The 22,116-nt window shown below is 49.7% G+C and overlaps 7 protein-coding genes across 18 annotated transcripts; 3 read left to right on the forward strand and 4 right to left on the reverse strand.

Moving 5' to 3' along the window:
• Positions 1 to 76: 76 nt before the first annotated feature.
• FVEG_06134 (hypothetical protein) lies at positions 77 to 2,913 on the forward strand (the record flags this gene model as incomplete). The annotated part of the gene is made up of 3 exons (XM_018894402.1): positions 77 to 599; positions 662 to 2,459; positions 2,514 to 2,913. The coding sequence occupies 3 exons, from the start codon at positions 77 to 79 to the stop codon at positions 2,557 to 2,559; spliced, it is 2,367 nt and encodes a 788-aa protein (XP_018751484.1). The 3' UTR covers positions 2,560 to 2,913.
• A 194-nt stretch (positions 2,914 to 3,107) lies between these two features.
• Positions 3,108 to 5,187, reverse strand: FVEG_06135 (hypothetical protein; the record flags this gene model as incomplete). Its single annotated transcript, XM_018894403.1, has 4 exons — positions 3,108 to 3,195; positions 3,245 to 3,573; positions 3,625 to 4,409; positions 4,467 to 5,187. 4 exons carry the CDS (start codon positions 5,185 to 5,187, stop codon positions 3,108 to 3,110), a joined length of 1,923 nt encoding a protein of 640 aa, XP_018751485.1.
• A 746-nt stretch (positions 5,188 to 5,933) lies between these two features.
• On the reverse strand, positions 5,934 to 7,620 carry FVEG_06136 (tyrosyl-DNA phosphodiesterase 1; the record flags this gene model as incomplete). Its single annotated transcript, XM_018894404.1, has 3 exons — positions 5,934 to 6,358; positions 6,410 to 7,181; positions 7,270 to 7,620. 3 exons carry the CDS (start codon positions 7,618 to 7,620, stop codon positions 5,934 to 5,936), a joined length of 1,548 nt encoding a protein of 515 aa, XP_018751486.1.
• Positions 7,621 to 8,323: 703 nt separating this feature from the next.
• On the forward strand, positions 8,324 to 11,367 carry FVEG_06137 (protein disulfide-isomerase). Its single transcript, XM_018894405.1, has 3 exons — positions 8,324 to 8,912; positions 8,962 to 10,711; positions 10,764 to 11,367. Exons 1-3 carry the CDS (start codon positions 8,725 to 8,727, stop codon positions 11,097 to 11,099), a joined length of 2,274 nt encoding a protein of 757 aa, XP_018751487.1. The 5' UTR covers positions 8,324 to 8,724; the 3' UTR covers positions 11,100 to 11,367.
• Positions 11,253 to 17,584, reverse strand: FVEG_06138 (hypothetical protein). Its single transcript, XM_018894406.1, has 9 exons — positions 16,702 to 17,584; positions 16,195 to 16,644; positions 16,117 to 16,140; positions 15,991 to 16,066; positions 15,892 to 15,935; positions 15,734 to 15,833; positions 15,425 to 15,682; positions 15,256 to 15,358; positions 11,253 to 15,202 (listed from the first exon to the last, which is right to left on the reverse strand). Exons 1-9 carry the CDS (start codon positions 17,330 to 17,332, stop codon positions 13,202 to 13,204), a joined length of 3,687 nt encoding a protein of 1,228 aa, XP_018751488.1. The 5' UTR covers positions 17,333 to 17,584; the 3' UTR covers positions 11,253 to 13,201.
• A 199-nt stretch (positions 17,585 to 17,783) lies between these two features.
• On the forward strand, positions 17,784 to 20,444 carry FVEG_06139 (hypothetical protein). 12 transcript variants are annotated; one of them, XM_018894415.1, is made up of 4 exons: positions 18,020 to 18,126; positions 18,187 to 19,253; positions 19,374 to 19,985; positions 20,063 to 20,444. In XM_018894415.1, the coding sequence occupies exons 3-4, from the start codon at positions 19,572 to 19,574 to the stop codon at positions 20,213 to 20,215; spliced, it is 567 nt and encodes a 188-aa protein (XP_018751495.1). In that variant the 5' UTR covers positions 18,020 to 18,126; positions 18,187 to 19,253; positions 19,374 to 19,571; the 3' UTR covers positions 20,216 to 20,444. The 12 variants fall into 12 exon arrangements, with proteins under 12 accessions (XP_018751490.1, XP_018751489.1, XP_018751495.1 ...); XM_018894413.1 differs by having other exon boundaries at positions 18,187 to 19,316; positions 20,063 to 20,437; XM_018894416.1 differs by having other exon boundaries at positions 18,047 to 18,126; positions 19,353 to 19,985.
• FVEG_06140 (hypothetical protein) lies at positions 20,214 to 22,007 on the reverse strand. The gene is made up of 3 exons (XM_018894419.1): positions 21,414 to 22,007; positions 20,810 to 21,360; positions 20,214 to 20,756 (listed from the first exon to the last, which is right to left on the reverse strand). The coding sequence occupies exons 1-3, from the start codon at positions 21,817 to 21,819 to the stop codon at positions 20,565 to 20,567; spliced, it is 1,149 nt and encodes a 382-aa protein (XP_018751501.1). The 5' UTR covers positions 21,820 to 22,007; the 3' UTR covers positions 20,214 to 20,564.
• Between the last annotated feature and the right edge of the window lie 109 nt (positions 22,008 to 22,116).

The raw sequence follows: 22,116 nt of genomic DNA on the forward strand, positions 1-22,116 counted from the left end.
TAAAGTTTGAGTCTCATTTTGGCTTCTTGATACAGGTATTTAGAGCACGCTCTGAGCAAGTTTTGAGTCTGTCATGATGGCCTATAAGACTCCAACCAAGCAACGAAGAGACCAGGGTGGTCACGTGCACCACAGCGCTCAAGATGCTGCGACACCAGCCACACTCACGCCTGTCGCGTCGTCCTCAGCCCGGTACCAGCTCCGGGCGCGCAAACCTCGAGAAGCCTCGCCAACACTAACACCAACGCGACCAAACAACGGCTCAGTAACGCCATCACCACATAAATACCACTACAACTACAGCCTCGATCTCGGTGCAAGTGCGAGGAAGCGAAATCGCACAATGTCAAGCACTGCCGGCAAATGGCGCGAGGAGCAGGTCCTCATCATCTGCCCTGGTAGCAGAACCACTATGGCTCAGCTGGGTTGCAGTGAATTGACTCCTCCTGCTCGGCGCATGCCCACCAGGATGTTTAAGGAGGGCGATCAGTGGGCGCCCTATCACAAGACGAAGCGCACGACTATTGTGAATGGCGTTGAGGAAGAGGAATGGTTGGAGGATGTTGACGAAGACGAGGGAGCTGTGTACCCCATTGAAGGTATGTGTATACAGCCATTGAAGGCCGTGTAAGGAATTAATGCTAATTGCGCATCTTTGTAGCTGGTCACATCGTCAACATGAGCGCACTTCTCGCTTTCCTCGACCATGTCCACGGCCTGCTTACAACTACATACCACAACACTCCCATCATGCTCATGGCTTCACCACAATGGACACGACCCGACTGCGAGACAATTGCCCGATACATCTTTGAGAACACGAGAACACCTGCGCTATGCATAATCCACAGCGGAATCGCTACGCAGTATGGTCTGAAGTGGCCTAACCTGACTGTGGTGGACATTGGCTACCAAAAGGTCGACGTTACAGCAATTCACGATGGAAGAGTTGTGAACCACATGGACGTCAGCGCATCTGATGCCGATGGTGAAATCAGCGGAGGCGAGGTTTTCACAAAGAGCTTGCTCAAGTTGCTAGAAAACAAGGGCTTCAACCATGATATGGCGGAGCAGCTGAAAAAGAGCAACATCTGCGAAGTCCTCCCCTATGTTGCTACTGAGGAGAACTTGATGGAACTTCCTACGGAGAATACTGCAGGCGCAACAGGTGGTCAACCAGCTTCTGCCATTGCAGAGGCCGCACCAAAAGCCCCTGAAGCGCCCAAACCCACAGACAATGGAGATGCTGATGAGGGCAATGGTAACCCAGAGGATGATGGAGTTCTAGACGTCGCAGCCATCGTTACAAGCGGGCAGACAAAGGAATTCCTCGCCAAAAAGGAGAAAGAGAAAGAAAAGGGCAAGGGAGGTCGAAAGAAGGGCGAAAAGGATGCTGAAGGCGCCGCTAAGGCTGCGCGTCTACCCAACTCCAAGAGGACTCACAATACCTTCTTCTACGAGGAAGTCATTCAGGAAGAGGTTCCTCAACCGTCTAAGGAAAAGGAGACTCTAGAGACCGCTGCGGCTACTATCAATGGTAACGGCACAACAGAAGCCCCCAAGCCCGAGGGCGAGACCAACGGAGCTCAACCTCAGGGCGACAGCGCCGCTGCACCTGTGCCTGCACCTGCACCTGCACCTGCGACAGAGACAGAGACAGAGACAGAGACACCTGCCACAGAAGCGCCCAAGCCAGAACAAACTCAAGAGCCAGCGCAGTCGATAGAACCCAAGCATGGGGCTGAGCCAAAGCCCGACGCTCAACCCTCCACTGAGACCCCTGAGAAGCGACCAAAGCGCATTCGTCGAGATGTCGAGGTCGGTCTTGAGCGCTTCACTTTCGCTCAACGTCGCGAGATCGATCGCATTGTCAACGCTATCTATCGCACTGTCCAGGGCATCGATGACATGTACATGCGACCTCCATGCTGGGACAACCTGGTCTTTGTTGGCAACGGTGCTCGTCTCCGCGGTCTCCGCGAGAACATCCTCCAGACCCTCAACGCTCGCCATCTAGTCTCTCCATCTACTGCCACAATGTTCACCTCAGAGCTGCCCTCTAACATGGCCACGCCCACCGGAACCGGCGCTCAGACTCCCACTGGCTCCTTCACAGGCGCACCTCACCAGCTATCCTCAAGCGGCGTGAACCCCCTCCTCCAGGCCGCTACCACGGCTGCAGCTGCTGGCACCGCTAATAACATGGTCGGCACACCGCAACCAGCTTCTGAGGCTGGAGGACCCACGACAACCCACCACTTCCACAGCCAGACTCCCACGAGCATCAAGACGGCTACTCTGCCGAACTACTTGAGCGAGTGGACAAAGAATGGCTTCGAGGAGTCCATGTTCCTCGGTGCTCAGGTCGCTGCTCGTATTGCCTTTTGCCTACACTCTAACATGGATGCCCAGACAATTGAGGCCCAAAGACTTATGAGTTTGAGCAGAGTTGATTACAAGTAAGTTCCCTACTCCCGAGAACCTCACTAAGAATTTCACTAACCGTGTCAAAGCGAACTTGGTCCCAAGGGTATCCGTACACATTCTATGTTGGGCTGAAATCGCACAATGAGCTGATAATTTTATTTCATTATACGGGTTTCTCGTTCACATGGTCTCAGCACAGACTTTCAAACCGTGGACTTGAAAGAGGAGTTATAAAGGGGCCAGCGAAATGGTAAAAGGCAGACGCAAAATGAGTCAAGACTTGAAGACGAGCCGAAGGGAGCAGGCATAGCAGAGCAGAGCAGAGCAGAAATGAGATAATACCATAGATTCGGACATGCCTTGTACGATTATACACAATCAGTTGCTCAATTGAAAGAATTCCATGAAATGAACTTCGCAACAGTTGAGTACACCAGGCACGGGTCTAGCTGACTCCGACAAAAATATCACATTAATATTTGACTGCTTGCACCAGTTCCAACTAAAACATTATCGCGACTCCCATATAATCGTCAGCATTCGTCGTCAACTGTTCCTCCTTTTGCTATAACCACATGTCATATAACCACCACTGCATAATTCCACAGTACTTGCTTTGACTCCAAAAATGCAAGACCATCAAAGATCAATATGAAATAGACTACCAAGGGCATACGCCACTAACCAGCAGCGTTTCGAAGGGCTGCTTCCTCGGCAGCTTTGTGCCAGTCGGTTCGGAGTAGGTAGATATACTCAATCGATGCGACGCTTCATACAGTTAGAATATTGCTTCCAGTACGAGTATCTTTCAACTTACGACATAGTTCCAACTGTGACACCGAGCCACAGGCCGCTCAGCTTCCAATCAAGGCCAAAGGCCAGAGCGAGCGAGCATGGAAGAGAGAGGGCGTAGTACGCGATAATGTTGGCAGGGCCGCCAATCGACTGCTTTCCAATACCTCGGAGCAGTCCATGAGCACCTGCTGCAAGACCATCAAAGACTTGCATAACCGACACGATGGGCATGACTGCTGCAACAAGATCGATAACATCGTCGTCCTTGGTGAACAACAGCGGTAGCTGATAGCGCATGGTTGTGTAAATAGTTAGGTTGAACATTCCGATGATACAAGCAGCAACAAAAGCCTGGACCTCATTAGTATGACAATATCAACATTAGTTTAATCGTAAACTTACCACGACACCAGTCATCTTGGCAGGTTCAACAAGGCCGGCACCAATCAAGTTGGCAATACGTGTTGAGGCAGCAATCGACATAGGGAATGGGATCTCGTATGAAAGTGTCGTGATGGTTGTCACCACACTCTGAGCAGCAAGATACTCGGGTCCAAATCGGCTCGAGAGGAGCGTGAGAATCTCGAAAGCCAGCCATTCTGCCTCGACCATGATCATACCCGGTAGAGCAAGTCGAATCATGATCCACCAGTTGCTGAGAGCCCGTCGGCTAAATCCACCCCAGCATTGTCGTCCATCCACGAAGCGGACATACAAGAAGAGGAATATGGGGAGAAGGTTGTTACTGATGGCCACAGCTGTAGGAGCTCCAATGAAACCCCATTGCAGCTTCCAAACCAAGAGCCAGCTGAGCAAGACGTTGAAGGGTGCAACAATCAGGAGAACATAAGTCGTAGCGCGGAAGAGACCTTGAGCTTGAGTAAATCGCTTGCCACCCTCGAACAGGATGAATCCCGGAATACTGAAGATCATGACCCTGAGATACATGCCAGCAAGCTTTGCCGATTCGGGTTCTGGTACAATGGCTCTAATGATACCTTCGGAGAAATACCACAGAACAGCGACAGGGAAACCGAGCACAAACAAGAAACAAGTCATTCGCTGAAACTGAAGCCCAACGAGATGCTTATGGCCAGACCCATATGCTTGCGCGCATAGAGTGTCGAGAGATGTAGCAAGGCCCTGAAAAGGCGCCAGACAAGTAATAGCGGCAGTCATATTGGCCACTGGTCAAGTTAGTCTCGACTCGCAATTATTTCGCGACTATCCAGCTTCAGACTTACATGAAACAGCACCAAGTTCGAGCTTGCCAATTCGCCCAACAGCAAAGATACTGGTGACATTAATGGAGTATTGCAACAAGAACGTGACGATGAGTGGTGCGGAATAGGTCATGATGGTCTTGGCCTCTCGCTGCCAAGTGGTCTTGATTCGATGCTCAGCAACAGCGTGCTCCCAAGTATCGTTGAGGTGCTCGGGTAAAACACCGTCATCACGAGAACCCAAGAGAGGATCTGTTTCGCTGGGAGGCTGCACAGTTAGAGCAGGCGTCTCCTCTTCATCCCGCGCAATCTTTGTACTAAAAAGACGGCGGTAAATGCGAGTGAAAAGCCCGTGCTTCTGTCGATATCCGTGCTTGGGTGGAAGAACATGGTTGTCTCGTAGCAAGCTACGCTCAGCATTACGAGACTGTTTCCTCTCTAGAGCTGTCAGGCCTGGCTCATCATACGTCTGAGGGTTCATAATTGGTCGTGAGCCTCCAAAAGCAACACCACTGGGTCGACGATACATGATGGGGTCGCCCTGGAGGTCCGACACGGAGACATCGTCGTCAATCGCATTGTCTTCGAACCCGTCATCCGAGCATGCCGCAAGATCTGCAGCCAGAGCGGCCTCAGCTAGAGGCGAGCCCACACGCCATGAAGATGACAGCGCTGGATGTGCGCCAGCACCACGAGGAGTGCCATAGGGCGAGACTCCAGCTCCTCGTCCTATTGGATCCATGTCAACTCACAGTCACCTCAGCTGGAATCTTTTCTTGAGGCAGATGAAATTTCAGATGACAATTCTGCAAGGATCACACGAAAGAGACTTCTTCAGAGTGCAACAAGGGACGCCACTGAGTCAAATGGTGGAGTGGGAAAAAGTTGAGTGATACAAGGTAGTCAATGTGAGTTCAATTGTGCTGTCAACCCCATGCATTGAGACCAATGCGCAGATGGCAATCGTGAAGAGGAGAGAGAGACAGGGAAACAGAGATGAGGGAAACTAGATAAGAATATGAGGAGGCTGTATAGATATGTCGTTGTAGTCAAATCACTAGGCCCGATTGAAAAGAGGCAATAAAGCCGATTTTGCTGTTAGTCTGACTTTGCCATTCAAGCTAGCGTTAACTCAGACCCGCCACAGCAAAAGGCGCCATTGAATTGCCGTAAAGGCGGCTGACCCTGACGTGGTGGAGTCTTACCACTTCTGGTCAAAGACACGCATCTTTCGATTGGCAATGTCGTGATAGGCGAATTGTACCTCAGCCTCTCTCTGACAGGATGCGGGGGTGGATCGTCAAGAAGGGTTGTGGTTCGTGATGCCCAGATCTGGGATCATGGTTAACGGCGTATCCCGAGCTTGCGTGGGTGAGGCTTTGAGTTATAGTTCATCCCGTTGTAGATATCTTGTCTAAGTCGATTGGCCCAATTCCTCAGCCAAGCCTATCGGCAGCCTTCTCATGACTCCAATATCATGAAACTCCATCATTGAATCCAAGTCTGGCCCGCCCAGTCAGGCTCTGTATGGGACATTGACGCAACCCATGGTATCTCTTCGCTTGCGTAACGTTGTAGTGGAGTGTTGTACGGCATTCGCAACCCAACTATTGATTTGCATGCATCCTTCTCGCCCGTACTTTGTGTATTTTCCGGCATGTCGGTCTTGAAAGTGCCTATCATGATAGAGTCTTGTTCTATCAACTCTGGCCATACCAAGACACCAATCTCCCATGATGCAATACGAATTTCGCCTGTTGGTCTGGCTGCTTCACCCCAAGCTTGTTTTGAAATATTGGCTGACGTCAAAAGACCCCAGTCTATAGACGATTTGTTTGACCGAATGTACGTCTTGATATGCGGTGCTGCCCTTTTGCGGCCACTTTCTCGCAAAGGGGTGTCTTCGGGAAGTTCTGTGAGCCATTAGGCAAAAAGTCCAAGGACTACGTAGAAGTTAGACTCACTAGCACCGCGGGGTGAGTCATTGGCCCAATGATGGAAAATTGGGCGAAGATACTCCAATTGTTTTGCCTGCTGTGATGACTGGATTTTGGTATGTATGGAACCCCCGGACGCATATCCGTCTAGAGATTTCCGGATCTCATCAGCGGTAGGAAAGACAACCTTAAACCTAGGCCGGCCGAGGCCTGTGTTTTTAGAACGAGTCAAAGGCTCAAAAAGAGTCTTTTGTAACCAATCATCCTTTGCACCCAGCGTAGCAATAGAAGAAACCTGTACCACAATATCTGAGTCACCGTGATCTTGGCATGGTACATGCTGCAGACACCTTTTCAGAGCCGCCCAGCCCCAGGAAGTTTCTGACATATCCCGGGAGTCGTGCTTTCCCGGCACACTCGCAACTAGTGCAGCTTTGATACTTGAGAAGTCATGTTGTGTAAGCTTATCAGTTAGTGGTTTGCAGATGATCTTACGCCTATCATAGGCCTTTAAGTAGTTGAGAAGATCGATTTTGAAGCGTTGTCCGCTTCCAACAGACTGATCTTCCGGTGAAGCTTGAACGTTTTGTGCACCTGACAGTTTGGGGAGTAAGGGTGATTTCCAAACACCGTTGGTCATGTTGGTCCAATCTTTTGGAATCATGTTGGCAGTATGGATGATGACTTGAGCAGTTTCATCATGTCTGAACAGAATCATCATTTTCGAGTGATGTGTTCCGAACATTTCTGGCATAGGGGCAATATGGATTTTGACATTTTCAAATTCCGATGCTGCGGTCTGTAGAGAGTTAGGACGTGAAGGCATGCTATTCTAGCTGTGGAATAGAGGCTTCAGTTTCATGGCCTGACCACATTCTACAACTTACCTCTAACGCTATCCTATTCACATCTTCACGTTTCCAGAAGCCGTGCACTAGATGTACCTTGACGAGGTGGCGTGTGTCGGGGTCGAAAGAGTCCATGAGAAACGGGATATCGTGCAGGAAGTTGAACTCCCAACACTCTGAAATGAGAGGATCGCTGAGGAGGTCCTTAAGAGTCACGGCATCTTGATTGTCGTCCTCTGGGAGGTCACGGATCCAGGTCAATTGCCATGGGGACTTCACGACAGTTGATTTTCTGTCTTTCTTTCTAGGGGGGGTTATAGAACGCTGCAGTGACTCTGGTGTTTGGGCCTCAGGCTCCTCCATTCGCTGGCGTTTTGCCGGGCGACTCATTGTGGTGGTTTGGTGGTAGGGTCTTGCTTGAGGAACCTGTGGATATTGGGATGACTAGAGGAGGAAACCCCTGACATAAGGGCGTGAGATTGATTTGCCGGTAGTTTCTTGATGTAATGCGCCAACAAGGGCTAGTTGAGAATCTCGAGATCAGTCGAGAAGGTGTTTGTGAAGCAATCGTCATGTATGTACGAGGTCGGGAAATAAATTGCTCTGTGTATCTCGGAGAAATCCTTTAAACGTGAAACAGATGTAAATGCGCTGCTTCGAAGGGGTTTGATCCTGAAGATTGAGTTGGGAAGAGGAGAAGTTGAGATTCAATTTGGTTGCTCTGATGGAGGTAGTTCCCTTGGTCTGACCCGTCTAGGCTGCTTCCTTCCTTGTCGTTGATCAGAGCGGGACATCTTATGCTCTAGGCAGCCAACACCGGTCACTCACTGTAAAGGTTGGAGAGATAGTGGATGGGATGTGTATATTGTTCCGATCAAGAATCGTATAAGATAGCTCTGTTTACAGCCTATCAAATACTGCCCTTGGTGAATTTATACAGCAATAACCTTCGTCGACATGTTCTCCATCGTCTCTAAACTCACCTGTAACAAGAAACACCCCAAACCAAACAGAGGCAAGCGTCCCAATTTAGAGTGGAGTGGCTGAGCAAGGTCCCTCTCCCTCTAACTAGGTATCTGTCCCTGTGGCGTGGCGTCGAATTCCCATACGGAACGTGTTCTCGAATCGAATGCGCCTCCTGAATAGCGACTCTTTTGTCCTCCTTTATTATCTAGCCTTTTCCTATCTTGTCTATTCTCATTTTTTGCCCCTCATCAGCATCGTCTCCATTCGCGCCTGGTGAGCGTGATTGAGTGATTGCTTTTCTGGCCATTTCTTCTTGTTCTTTTCCGTATCGCACACCTTCAGCTCCTCAGCCTCACCCCATATGATCGCCAGTCGCTAATTGCTCGCTCTACTGCCTAATCTGGTTCGACCTTGCTTCTCTGATACGGCTACGGCCTCGATATATACTTCGATCGTTTTCGACGTGCGATCTTTACAATATAAGCCCAAGCTGCTCTTCGCATAATACCTTGGCGCCCCTAGCCCAACATGCGCTTCTCGCCGCTTGCGATCCTCGCTGGGCTGTCAGCTGTAGCTCTGGCTGAAGAGGAGAGGAACCCAGTGACCGACCCTACGACTTTTAACGGAAAGTCAGTACCGCCATTCAAGGAGCTGACACCATCAAACTGGGAGGAGGAAACAAAGAAGAACAAGTTCTGGATGGTCAAGCATTACAGGTATGTTGAGCTGGGTCAGGGTGTAATTCATATGCTTATACGTTGTCAGTCCGTACTGTAAGCACTGCACGAGATTCGCTCCAACATTCCAGACACTCTACGAATTTTACTACACCTCGAAGCCCCCGACCGAAAACCCCGACGACACTTTCACAAAGTACTACGATTTCGCATTCGGAACGGTAAATTGTGTTGCCTACTATGATTTCTGTATGGACCACAACATTCAGTCATACCCGACGACGATTCTCTACGAAGACGGAAAGGTGTTCGACACGCTGCGAGGAATTAAGAACATGACAGCGTTGACCACCTCGGTCGAGAATGCGCTCTCCAAAACCCATCCAGGACGTCCTGCACTCGTGGAGTTGCCTCAGCCTGGTGATACTGTGTACCCTGCGCCCAAGGCTGAGGAACCAGCCGCCGAGAAGAAGGTGGAGGGAACTCAGGGAGATGCTAAGGCTCCTGTGGAAAAGCCCGCCGTTAACGCCGAGAAGCCTCTTGACGCCGCTGCTGAAAAGCCGGTTGAGGAGCCAGCTGGTAAAAATGCGGGCAAGTCTCTGGACGACATTACCGAATCACCCAAGGACGCAGAGAAATCCGACAAGACCGAATCAACCGAAAAGAAGCCTGAAGAATCTGCTGCTGCTAAGGACGAAAATAAGAACACCTTCGGCGCTGATTGGAAGGTCCCCAGCACAGGCCAGATGCTGAAGAAGACCAAGCCCAAGGATACCACTCCTAAGTACAATCTGGAGGGTACAAGTGTGCCTCTGACTCCTGAAAACTTCGACAAGTTGGTCACAAGCTCGAAGGATCCCTGGTTTATCAAGTTCTATGCGCCCTGGTGCTCTCACTGCAAGGCTATGGCCCCTACATGGCAGCAGTTAGCCAAGAACATGCAAGGAAAGCTCAACATTGGTGAGGTCAACTGTGAGGCTGATCACAAGCTTTGCACACAGATGGGCGTCAAGGCATTCCCCACCATCTATTTCGTCACAGGCACCGAAAAGGCTGAATACAAGGGTCTTCGTGGAGTTGGTGATTTCGTCGCATACGCCGAGGGTGCTCTTGAGGTTGCTGGTGGCGTTGTTGATGTTGATGCCGAGAGCTTTAAGGAGCTCGAGAAGACCGAGGAGGTTCTGTTTGTTTACTTCTATGATCACGCAACTACTACCGAGGACTTCAAGGCACTTGACGCCCTCCCGCTCAACCTCATTGGACGTGGCAAGATTGTCAAGACAAGTGACCAGGAACTTTGCTCTCGATTCAAGATCACAACTTGGCCAAGACTTTTGGTTTCGCGCGAGGGACGTGCCACTTACTACACCCCTATCACTCCTGATGAGATGAGAGACGTAGATTCCCTCACATCCTGGATGAAGTCTACTTGGCTCCCGCTTGTCCCCGAGATGACTGCCATTAACGCCAAGCAGATCATGAGCCACAAGTTGGTTGTGCTTGCGATTCTGAACCGCAATGATGAGGACCGTCTACAAAACTCCATCTCAGAGCTCAAGAACGCCGCCAACGAGTGGGTTGATCGCCAGGTGCAGGAATTCCAACTTGAGCGTAAGAAGCTTCGGGATGCCAAGCAAATGAGAATTGAAGAGGCACAGAGCCGTGACGATCAGCGTGCCCTTCGTAATGCCAAGGCCATCAAGATTGATATGGACTCTACCCATCGTAAGGAGGTTGGCTTCGCTTGGGTTGATGGTATTTTCTGGCAGAGGTGGATTGCCACAACCTACAACATCGACGTTCGAGATGGCGAGCGTATCATCATCAATGAGGAAGATGTAAGATTTCTAAGTACCCCTTGTGTGATTGACTATACTAACAAATCCATAGCGACATCAATTCTGGGACACTACCCCCACAGGTAACCAGATCATGGTTAGCCATACCTCTATCATGGACACTCTTGACAAGATCGTTTATGGCCCCAACCCAATCTCCCCCAAGTACACTATCGGTACTCTGGCCAAGTTCTTCTTCGACATCAAGATGAACTTTGTCGACCACCCATTCCTCTCGATCGGGTTGATCATTGCCGTTGGCTTTGGTCTCTACTCTTGGATCCGCAACCGTACCAGACGGTCTCGCGGCACTTTCTTCCGCATGGACGATTCCCTTGGTCTCAAGGATGGTCTCCTGGGACAGAACGGTAACGACAAGTCTGACTAGACTTACAGGCTGTGAAACCAGTGCTGTTGAGCGGAAAAGGAAGAAGAGAAAATTGGGCTGATACTTGCCAATGTGAATCGCCAGGGGTTATTGGAATGGGTTCACAACAGGATTTGCTATAGTTGTGTGTCGATAGATTGCGGAGTTTTGGGTCTGATATCTATTTATTTAGATTGCGTGTCACTGTATACTACTTATTTATTGAGCTGATACGAGATTACCACGCTTGCGTACTTATGTCACGGTCCGTCCTACCCTTGATCAACCTGTGTCTATGTGCTTGAAACGTATTGATGGTGGCCCATTGTTTTGGCCCTTTTCATTTGCCTCTTGTCTCATCTATACTTGACTCTTATAAGACCGTTCACACTATGGTCGTACGACAAAACACAGGAGTCTATGTCAAAGAGTGGTGCTGTGTCTCTTGGATAGAGAACATTGCGATTACTCCCGCCGCAGATCTTAGTGCCAGATTCTGGGAAGACCTGGTACATGCCTGCTTTCGCCTTGTCAGACGGGATATCTCCAGCACCAGCGCTGCATTATAGCCGCTATCGCCAAAATGAAAAGCACGAGAGTCATGGAAGCGACTGAAAGGTCGAGCTAGGGTGGATATAAAGAAGAAACTATCACAGTCCGAGAAACCTAGAACGTCAGTATCTCATTCCCAGAGGCTGTCTGGACATTATCAGCGCCAACAGCTCCAACAATCGTTGCCCTCATAGCGATGAAACGAGTTTGCAAAAGATGGTTGGGCAACTGACGTTCAGATTCTGAATGCCGAATCTGTCCTGCAGTATACAGGCATGGCGATCGACGGTTAAGCGGTTAAGACAAGTAATGGAACCATTTGCGTCGGGGTCCGCCCCAACTGCTCAATCGCAGATCTCACGACAGTCGCAAGTCGAGAGCGCAATCCAGCAGCATTTATGCTTCTCCCCAGCCTACTAACCAAGCTGGAGCCTCGCGTCCGGAATGAGACCATCACAACTACCGTCGCGACCACATAAACGTCAGACGACTTCTACCGAGAACATCGGGAGTGGTCAGAACAACTCCTCCTTCCACGGGTCGAGGCGGAGTCCTTATACGATGCGATTGAAGCAGCGGTTTCCGTTGCTGAGAGGTTCCGAGACAAGCCGACACTCTGGGGTACCAAGATGAGGTTGTTCACTAAGTGGGACTGGATGAACAAACCGACCAAGAATGAGACCATGGTTAACGAGGAGGTTAGCCAGCCGGTCATCTCTGGCGACCCTATGGAAGGACTTGCAGACGATATTTAGGACATTGCTTTGGAGATCAAAGATACTCAACCAGATCTAGCGCTTCGAGCCAAAACGGCTTCTGAAAGACTCTTCTTATGCAATCGATTCATCAGAGATATGGATCACTGGTTCTTGGATGAGCAGCGTGAAAGAGCTCGGCTAATGAAGAACTACATCAGCAAATTTCGAACGATTGATGCGTACCAATTGTGCAAGTTGTTCACGGCAACTAATGTCGAGAGCCAGTCAGTCAACGGTAGACGAGCTTTGGAAGGCAAGGAAACTTGGGTAACGTTAGCCTAAGCTTTAGGACATCTTTTGCTGAGTTTATGTTGATACCCTCAATTTAGGTAAGTTTAGTGTTTTCGTGCTTCTAGGACGAGTTTTGGTCAGACACCACCAAGCCCCTTGGCCCAGAACTTCAGGATCATGAGTGGTTGCCGCATTATCGCGCAATGGATCAAGAGGCTGTCGATATTTGGTGTAAGCTATATGCTGCTATCAACGTGGATAGCCAAGAGAGGAACTCGCCAATTATGCAGAAGTTTCTTGATCTTGCCAAACACTCAGGCGGCGGACGATAATCTCGCCGATGTACTGGGTGTCGCAGATGATGACCTGACCACGGCCATCAAGGATTGCTATAAAGCAGAATAGGATGCCCAACACAAGTAACTCTTCACAAATACCAAGAGTCGCGTTGATACTCCGTATTTTAGATATTTCTTAAGTTTAGTCCATGCCTAATATTGACCTATGAACGAAGCAAGATACAAAGAGCCAGTTCCAAGCGTTTACCCCCTTTGTGTCCAAATACTCCGACCCTGACCGCAATCAAGTATAGAGCTCATTTGTGAGATTATTCAAGGTCAAGCCTTCTTTAGCGATATCTCCAGCATCAACCAAGAAATCAAGAGGCATCTCGACGAGTGTACCACGGATTCGTGACAACCACTCCCTAACCTCCCTCACACCACCAGGGAACTCAGATTTCACAATGTGGCCATACTCGACCTTGCCCTTCTTGAGCTCTGCCTTGACATCCTGGTCCTTCTTACCAGGGATGATGAAGTACTGAGAGAAGAAAGTATCGTACTCCTTCCAAGTCCTGACTCTGTTGGTGGGAACAGGGTGGAATGCTCGATCAAATGTCTCGGTGTTCACACGAGCAGTGCTGGTCCAGAGACGTTGAAAATCCGGGCTCAGCGGATCAACGACGAGGTGATCGGCTGGAGAACCCCAGTCGTAATCGTTGGGGTCTCGGTCGACGGGTGTCCAGTTTCGGTTTGGTTGATCCCAACGTTGATCGGGAACAAGGCCGAGGTGCTTGCGGAAGAGGAAGCGACGCAGAGAAGCAGCGAAGCGAGAGGCCGTGTAGGGACGTCCGTTCATGTATGACTCTACAGGTGTAGGGTCTTCGATGACAACTGCGATTTCAGAGTCGTGGTCGCCGAGTTGTGAGCGGTCGTTCAAGTTGGCTGAGCCACAAATAACAAGCTGATCATCGACGATGAGAAGCTTGCTGTGGATGTACAACTCCTCAGAGACGAAAGCGTTAATCTCGTCTTCAGGGTTGCCATCCCAGCGCAGATCAGTGACTCTAGGTCCTTTGTCCATATAGCAGGAGCTGATAGTGTCAAGAGTGTTGTCGCCAACTTTGCTAGCCCCTTGTTGGTATCTTTGGTATGAATCTGCACCACCTCCTTGGGAATGACCCCCCTGGGAGTAGCCCCCTTGCTCCTTTCGCTGTGGCCGGTCGTCATATCTTGAATCAGAATGGCCCGAGTAACGCTGTTCCCGGTTTTCATATCGGGAAGAGCTAGAGTGTTCGCCATACTGTGGACGATCATCGCGGCGGGAGCCGTAACTATCAGAATCTTGTCTCCCGCTGTAACGTGGGTCAGCTTGAGGATGCTCATAGGGGTTGCGCTCAGGTCGTCCATATCCTGCGTCTGGCCGCTCTCCATAGTCGCCCCGATCGCCGTAACTTTGCTGCGAAGAACCTCGGTAGTCGTCATCACGTCCATATCCCTGCTGAGAATAGCCTTGTGGCCTGGACTGAAATCGAGGATCGGCTCCAGGGTGGGCATAGGGGTCTCGGGTTGGTTGACGCCCATACTTGTCGCCTCGACGGCCATCGTCGCTATCACTGTCACGTCGTCTACCGTAGCAGCCACCTCGGCGGTCATCATCACTGTCGCTATCACGTCTGTACTTGGACCCTGAGTGACCTCCACGGTAGTCATCGTCCTGGCGTCTGCTGTCTGGTCGGGAGTTGTAGCCCCTCTGAGACTCCTGGTAGTAATCATCTCGCTGAGTTCGGTCCCCATAACCTCGACTTTCATAGTTATCGCCTCCTCGTGAGCTTGAAAAATCGCCTCGACTCTGTTGGTACTGATCTCGTGCTGCCCTTCCTGATCCCTCATCTGGGTAACCGCCCAGTTCACGGTCTCTCTCCTTTCGAGCCTCTTCGTAAGACACACCAGTTCGGGCTTCGGCATCAGTCATTGTCTTGGAAGTATTGATTCGATCAAAGTTTCGGAGGTTGTAGAATCCGATGTATCTGGATGTATCTCGGATGCCTGCCTTCTGAAGCTTTTCGATTATACTGTACCCACCACGAGAGATTGAATCATATTGAAACTCCATGATGGCTCTGGTTCCCAGCGCTCCCTCATCCTGTAAGTCTCCCGCAAAGGCCGGGACGGCTGGCATCAGAACCCAGACATGGAAGGGTGTTCCTTCATGGTCAGCGCGGATAATTCGTTCTACCAGCGCAGCACCGATCTTGTTCTTAACAACTCGTTGCTTATCATCGGTAGCAGTGATGAAAAACTGATTCGTTAGCAAACACTTGTAAAAGGAAAGAAAGTTAAAATTGCACTTACTTGGTTCTCAATGTAAACGTAGAACCTAGAGTTCTTGATGGCGTCGATGTATGCGTTCTGGATCGAACGCTCAAGAGGGTGGCCAGACGACCACTCAGCACAGCTATACCATGTTAGTAAGTATTATACACTTAAACCCATAGAATAGGGTAGAAGCAGGTGAACTCACCTTCGAATCATCTGGATGTGAGGCATGTCACCATGACCTTCAGATCTGTGCCCACGGTCACGGTGAGAGTCATCGTGCTCCCCAAACGATCTCAGTCTATCCATGCCACGGCTAAACTGTTGTGTTAAGCCACCCAAATAGTCATCTTCGCCCCTGGATCGTCTATCTCCAGAACCGGAGGTGTCTCGTGGTGGCAGCTCGAGTTTGTGATACTTGCCGGGGTTCTTTTCCTTGTACTTGTCTTTGAAGATGAAGTTCCTGTGTATGGTTAGTGACAATCTAGACTAATTAGAAATTGTGGTGGCTTGCCATCGGTCGATAAAGTGGTCGACCATGTCACGAGTGATAGGTCCGTTCATGCTCAGAGCAACATCTGACCAGCCCATTCTCGAGCTCTTAGTTCGGTCGACTGGAACGAATCAGTTACGGCTTGCTTGAAAAATACTCGGATTAGAGGAATGACTTACGCTTGTTTTGATCCCAGTCCTTAACATCAGCGAAGTCGTAGACTCTGCGGAAGCTTGTTAGTATGACCCCCAACTGTTCTTTTTGAGAATAAGACATACCTAGCATTGTTGTAGTCTTGTCCTGGGAAAATAATGGCATCCAAGTTACCGGGATGAGCGTCGGCGATGGGGTGACCTAGTTGAGATGGTGAGCGACAGCTTCCCCTATGTAACTCACAAACTTACTGTTTGTGTCCCATCTTCCAAAGCCTTAAGTCGCAAGAGTTAGCATTTGTCTTTATGAACAAAGCAAGGAGTTCTTACACATATCCAGTCCTCCCATAAACCCAATCTTGCCGTTGTCAATGACGAGGAGCTTCTCATGATGCGCCCAGTACAGAACAACTCCATCAGCAGTACCATAGACAGCCTTGATAGCATCTCCAGATGCTTTGGCAAGATCAAAGTTGGTTAGAGCCTTGATAGACTTGCCCAATTCCCTCTGCAGGTCGTAACCTGTGGGCAAGTGGTCAGGATGTCGGAAGACATGAATATTCTTGTGCAGCGCTTCAAGAGCAGTCCTCGTATGACTGCTGTTGAGAGTTAAAGCTGCTTCGACTTCCTTATACACGATGATGTAAACCTGGACGCCGCGCTGTGCGGCCTGTTGGAGCATTCGATCCAGACGGTATTGCTCGTTCTTAGCAGGAGGGCGACGAAGATACAACTCAGGGCTCAACCACCAATCGAGAATGTAAATACTTTCCTGCGCCTCTATAATTGACATGTCAGATAAATATCGAATTCAAATTCTGGGTTACTGTGACTTACGCTCAAGGGCCTGGGAGACGGCCCAGAAGTATGAAGCACCATCGACGTACCACTTGACGTTGCCCTTGGACTCTGAGGCGAATGAATGATATCGGTTCACTGCCTGCTGCCTTTGGAGATATTGAGCAGCAGAATCATGAGACTGGTCATCCTTATGAGATGGCTTTCCTCCTTGTGGACGACCATCGCTTGGTGGCCGGTCATAGCCTCCTTGAGTTGGGCCTTGGGAACCATAGCCTTGGGGCTGTCCGTAGTTTTGAGACTGCCCATAACTCTGAGATTGCCCATAGCTCTGAGGAGGACCTTGGTTGCCGTAGCCTGAGTCTCCATAGCCTTGGCTACCATGACCCTGAGATTGTCCATATCCCTGGGACTGCCCGTAGCCTTGAGAAGGACCTTGGTTGCCATAACCCTGGTTTCCGTAGCTCTGACTGCCATGGCCTTGAGATTGGCCATAACCTTGACTTCCATACTGGCCTTGTCCTTGAGACTGACTATAGCCGTAATCTTGCCCATGGGACTGCTGGCTCTGTCCGCCGTGAGATTGTGATTGAGAATCGTGCTTATCATCATCGTCTTTTTTGTTCAAAACGCTCTCGACGTGCTCGCCGACCTTCTTAAGGAAATCCATGTCGGAAGACGAGGATGAGGACTAATACCTCAACGAGCCAAGGTCTTGGCGGTGAGGCTCAAGCGGAAGATGGATAAAGACTTTCAAAATAGTTTGAGGAGGAACAAGCCAACGTAACCAAGAAGTAGTAGATATTCAAGTAAGATTATGAGTTGTTTTTCACTCACACGACCAACAGTGATAAGCTGACGGACTGTAAGAAGACAGCTGAGCTTGGAAGCTCAAGTGGGGAGCTGATGACGCCGATGATGGCCACGGAATGCTGAGAGCCAATGAATGAGAGATGCCGTAAATAGGTACATCATCAGGGTTGCGTTATCAATTTAATTGCTCTAGACAAATAGAGAAGCTTCGTATTCTCATTGGAACATTTCATCGAGTTGCGGGGTTATACACATAAACAGGCAGACAAGACATGACACTCACTCAGAGAGTCAGCAACTCTACACAACAAACAAACAAACAAACGTGAATCACAAACCATTTATACAGTGACAATCACTCTCGTTTCGTCTGCCTCAGGCTGATTCACGCTAAACAGCAATCCTACTGAACTTGACAGCTTTGACTGCCGAAACCAAACCCCGGTATCCGTAAAAGAGACCCTAATGCAGGGCAACCCATTGGGACAAGTAACTAATAAAAAATCTACCGAACTCGCATGTCCAGTTTATATAAGGCTCGTGTGAACTGCTGCTTAAACCCGATGAAACCTCTTGGCCTGCAACAACTCATCCAGAGAAAAATAGCCGTGATAGCCTGTTTGTGCTTCCTTGTATCAGACTCTATACCTGGTATGACATGGCTTCAGTCAACTGATCATGCTATCAACGCTGATATATGGATCAACTCAGCCTGTTTTCGGCAACCGAGATTAACAATGTGTGATAGTCCTGGATCAGCTACAGGTGTCCATGACTCGGTGTCTGAACACCGAAGCATGAGCTGATAGAGTGGACTTTGTCACGATGTTATCCACGGAGTTGCAAGGAATATAGTGGACAGTAACAGACAGTATGAAGAGTTCCCGTTCCCCATCCGTCCCGTCCCGTCTCGTTTCATCAACCCATCCATGAATTCACTAGCTTTCAGGCCTCAACTCTTAGTTAGCCTTGATGGTTGGTCAACTCAACTCAACCAGCTCTAAAGCCATCGGCAAAGACAAAGGCAAAAGCAATTCTCAACTGCCAGATTTGTATATGCGCCATTTTATTCCGACAATATGTGGCAACCGTGGCGTGCAACCTCTTCACGATTGCTCCCGCAGAGAGTGAAAGGATTCGATCCAATCCAGAGTCGTTCTGAGGGTGTAAAAGAGCCAAGTTGGTTGTCTAAGGTAGCTAAGACGCCGACAGGGGAGGGCTTGAATTGATGGGTTGCGGAGCCGTCAAACTTATACGCTAAACTCCACTGGACACGCAGCCCGTACAGCACCTTCAGGGCCGCTGCAATTACCCGCCGGGACGGTAACTACAGGGCATCAGTGATGGAGGGGACCATCTCAGGAACTGGAACCTGGAAAACTTCCATCTTTGCTAGGCTAGGGCACCTTGTAACCAAACAACCTTGCATCCCACGAGCCCAGCCCAGCGTTACCTTAGCTTGCAAGTGGCTGCAGGGGAGAAGGCAACTTTTTTTCTAAGGTGGTTCACTGAATCACACTCACACGGACGGTCAGACAGACAGACAGACCTAGAGACCGGACCTCATCTTAAATACTGTAGTAACCTAACCTCTAACGAGAGGCAAGCCAGGCAATCAGTCACGTTTTGATGCTCAGCTCTCTCTAACATCCATGGCCTTTTAACTCCCTAAGCCGAGATCCCCCGACCTCTTTTTCTCAACACTTCATCTTGCAATTCTCACATTTCTTAACCTTCAACCGCTTACTTGAGCACCAGCCCAAGTTTAAACTCTTCAAGTAAGTCTACTACTGCTAGCTTGTACCGGGTTCGAGCTCCTAAATCGGATAACCCTTAACTAAGTTATCTCCCCTCGTCGAGTTGCCTAATAAGTCAAGCCTCTGATAAATCTTGTACAGAATTTCTACACCAGCGTTGACCGATATTTCACTGATCAAATTCAAATATTCCATTGCGGTTGGATACATGGTCTCCAATCCTGCAGATGCTTATACGACAAAGAAGCATTGTACACTGAGACACAGCTTACTCTCTTGGGGCCACTTAAACTCAAGACTCTCGACATAAGCTCGTCCAATCAACAAGATATCCTCAACATGACAGCTTCAGGAACAGTGGCTCTCTTCTCACCAGGGCAGCATGGGCACCTGATACCCTATCTGGCAGCCATTCACGCCTCCTGTATCACTCACGACCGAACTATCGCAGAATTCCTCCCGCCCCTATCTCACGAGAAACTCCTTGCTTGGTGGAAAGAGCGAATTGCAGAGGTGGCAGACGGCAAACGCCTCATATTCATTCTCCTGAACGACTGCGAGCCCGGAGCTCGACCGAACGGCTCCGATGTGGTGGGCGTTGTCATGTTAAACATGCCCTCTTCAGAAACTGGCCCTTTCCGCGGTGTTGTTGAGAAGCTTCTTGTCCACAAAGCTTTTCGCGGTCGAGGAGGTGCCAGAACCTTGATTTCTGCTCTCGAAGCTGAAGCAACCAAGCGTGGTCGAACTATTCTAGTAAGTTCAATGTCCATTGCAACTATACTGACGTTAGTTCTTCGGCATGCAAGTCCCGGTAACTAACAACTGCTTAGCTTCTCGACACAGAGACCGGGAGCCCAGCAGAAGAGGTGTATAAAAAGCTTGGTTATGTCGAGCTTGGCCAGATCCCAAAATATGGTCTAAGTCCAAATGGAGAACTTAAGGGAGGTACCTTCTTTTGGAAACATCTGACGTTGCAATCCTAAGGAGCTATCATGGAGGGGTTAAGTGAATCGAGCTCTTGTTGTTATCAAGGATCGACTATCCAAAAGTGCTGTAGAAAATTCCCATCATTGGAGGAAAACGAGGCGACTCGATATTGCTGTTCTTGTCACGGACTATGGCTGGCGGGGTGCTTCGGTTTGTGTTCTAGATATCCATCCAAAATATGAACATTTCACGACAAAATTGACATTGTACATGCCTGTATAAACTTGGGGAAATCTCGTACAAAAAAGAAACCGCTTTGGTCGCTTTCCACACTACAGGGTAGATCCACGATACTATTACAACTCCCAAAAAACGCCATCACCCAAGGTCACTTTTAGATGCCATTTACTCGTCATCATCGAGCTCTTCAACCCTTGGGGCCTCGTAGTGCCGTTGCTGCACACCAGCAGTCTTGACCTGGGTATCTGTGCCAGTTGTAGTCGCACTTGTGTTGACCTGTCCAGTAGCGGCTGCGAAGGCGGGGTTGGGGGTGGTTCCAGGGGCAGCAGACTTCTTCTTTTTCTTCTTCTTCTCGGTCTGTATGTATTGTTAGTGATTTATTTCATTCTCTCGCAGCATAGTCAACTGACCTCGTGCCAAGCCCAAACGGGTCTGAAACTGTCCATGAAAGAAACGTCCTCCCACAAGTTGGGGAATAGCCATAGTCCAGGTGGTGTTGTAAAGTAGGTGATGCAGAACAGGATAACTCGGAAGATGGCCATCAAGAAGAACAGTCCGAGAAGACCAAGGAGTCCCCAACTGAGGTAATAAACACCCTGGCGCAGCACCAAAGGCCACAGAGGGTACAAGACGATAGCGAAGATGGCAAGGAGTGCAAGACCAGCGTAGATCTTGCGCTTCAGCTGGCTACCTTCCCACAGCCAGCAGTAGTACATATCCTCCTTTGCCTCTTGTTGCTGCTCAATCTTGACAGTCCACTGTCCCTTGACACGCTTGGGCTTCTTTCCGTTAGGACCAGCCTGCGGTTCGACCTTGGAAACTCGGAGGGCAAGCATGCTCAGGGGCAACAACTTGAATGTGTTCTCGAGAGAAGCTCTGTCGGTGATTTCGGGAAGAAGAGGGTTCTTCTTACGGGCTTTCTCATATGCGGGGGACTGAAGAGCTCGGAGGGCTCGCTTGACTAAATTTTGTCAGCTTCTGACGTGGAAGAGATTGGTGCCATGGGGCGCCTACCTCGAAACATGTCCTTTCGCTCGCCGTTTAGAATCACAGTTCTGGGCTTGAGATCCTGACCTCGGAGGAACGAGGCAAGAGCAATAGCTTTGGGGTTGGGGGGTCCCGGCGTAATAGGCTGGGCGCGACCCTGCTGGGGAGGTTGTCCGTGATCATGAGAATGACCGTTGTGGTCGTGGTCGTGATCATGACCTTGCTGTTGCTGTTGTGCGCGCATTCTCATTTGCTCTTGTGCTTGTCTCTTAATATGCTCAATAAATTCAGGGACAGTCATGCCGTTCTTCTCAGCATCAATGGCGAGTTGGCGCTGCATTGCCTGGATCTGCTCGGGTGTCGGTCGCTGCCCAGGTTGCGGCATGGGAATCTGCCCAGGCTGGGGGCCTGGCTGGGGAGGTTGCTCAGACATGGTTTGCTGCAAAATTCAATGTAAAAAAGAGTGTAGAGAAAATGTTTATCGGGCTAAAGAATTGGGTGAGAGAGACAGAAGCGCACCAAGGCAAAGTAAAAGATGTGGACTTGACAGCTTTAAGAAAGAGTGAACATGGTGTTGCTGCCACTTGGACCATGTCGTGCCAATCATGTCATAGCTCGCCCAGAGACAACGGTGTTCACTTCCCTCCATCACTGAGCTCCAAAATTTCCGGGGCGGATTGTTGATGGCCCGACCTCCGGTATATGTCCACGTGACAGCTAAGCCTGTGTG

This window comes from Fusarium verticillioides, chromosome 2 (genome assembly GCF_000149555.1).
Source record: "Fusarium verticillioides 7600 chromosome 2, whole genome shotgun sequence".
Classification (NCBI taxonomy): domain Eukaryota; kingdom Fungi; phylum Ascomycota; class Sordariomycetes; order Hypocreales; family Nectriaceae; genus Fusarium; species Fusarium verticillioides.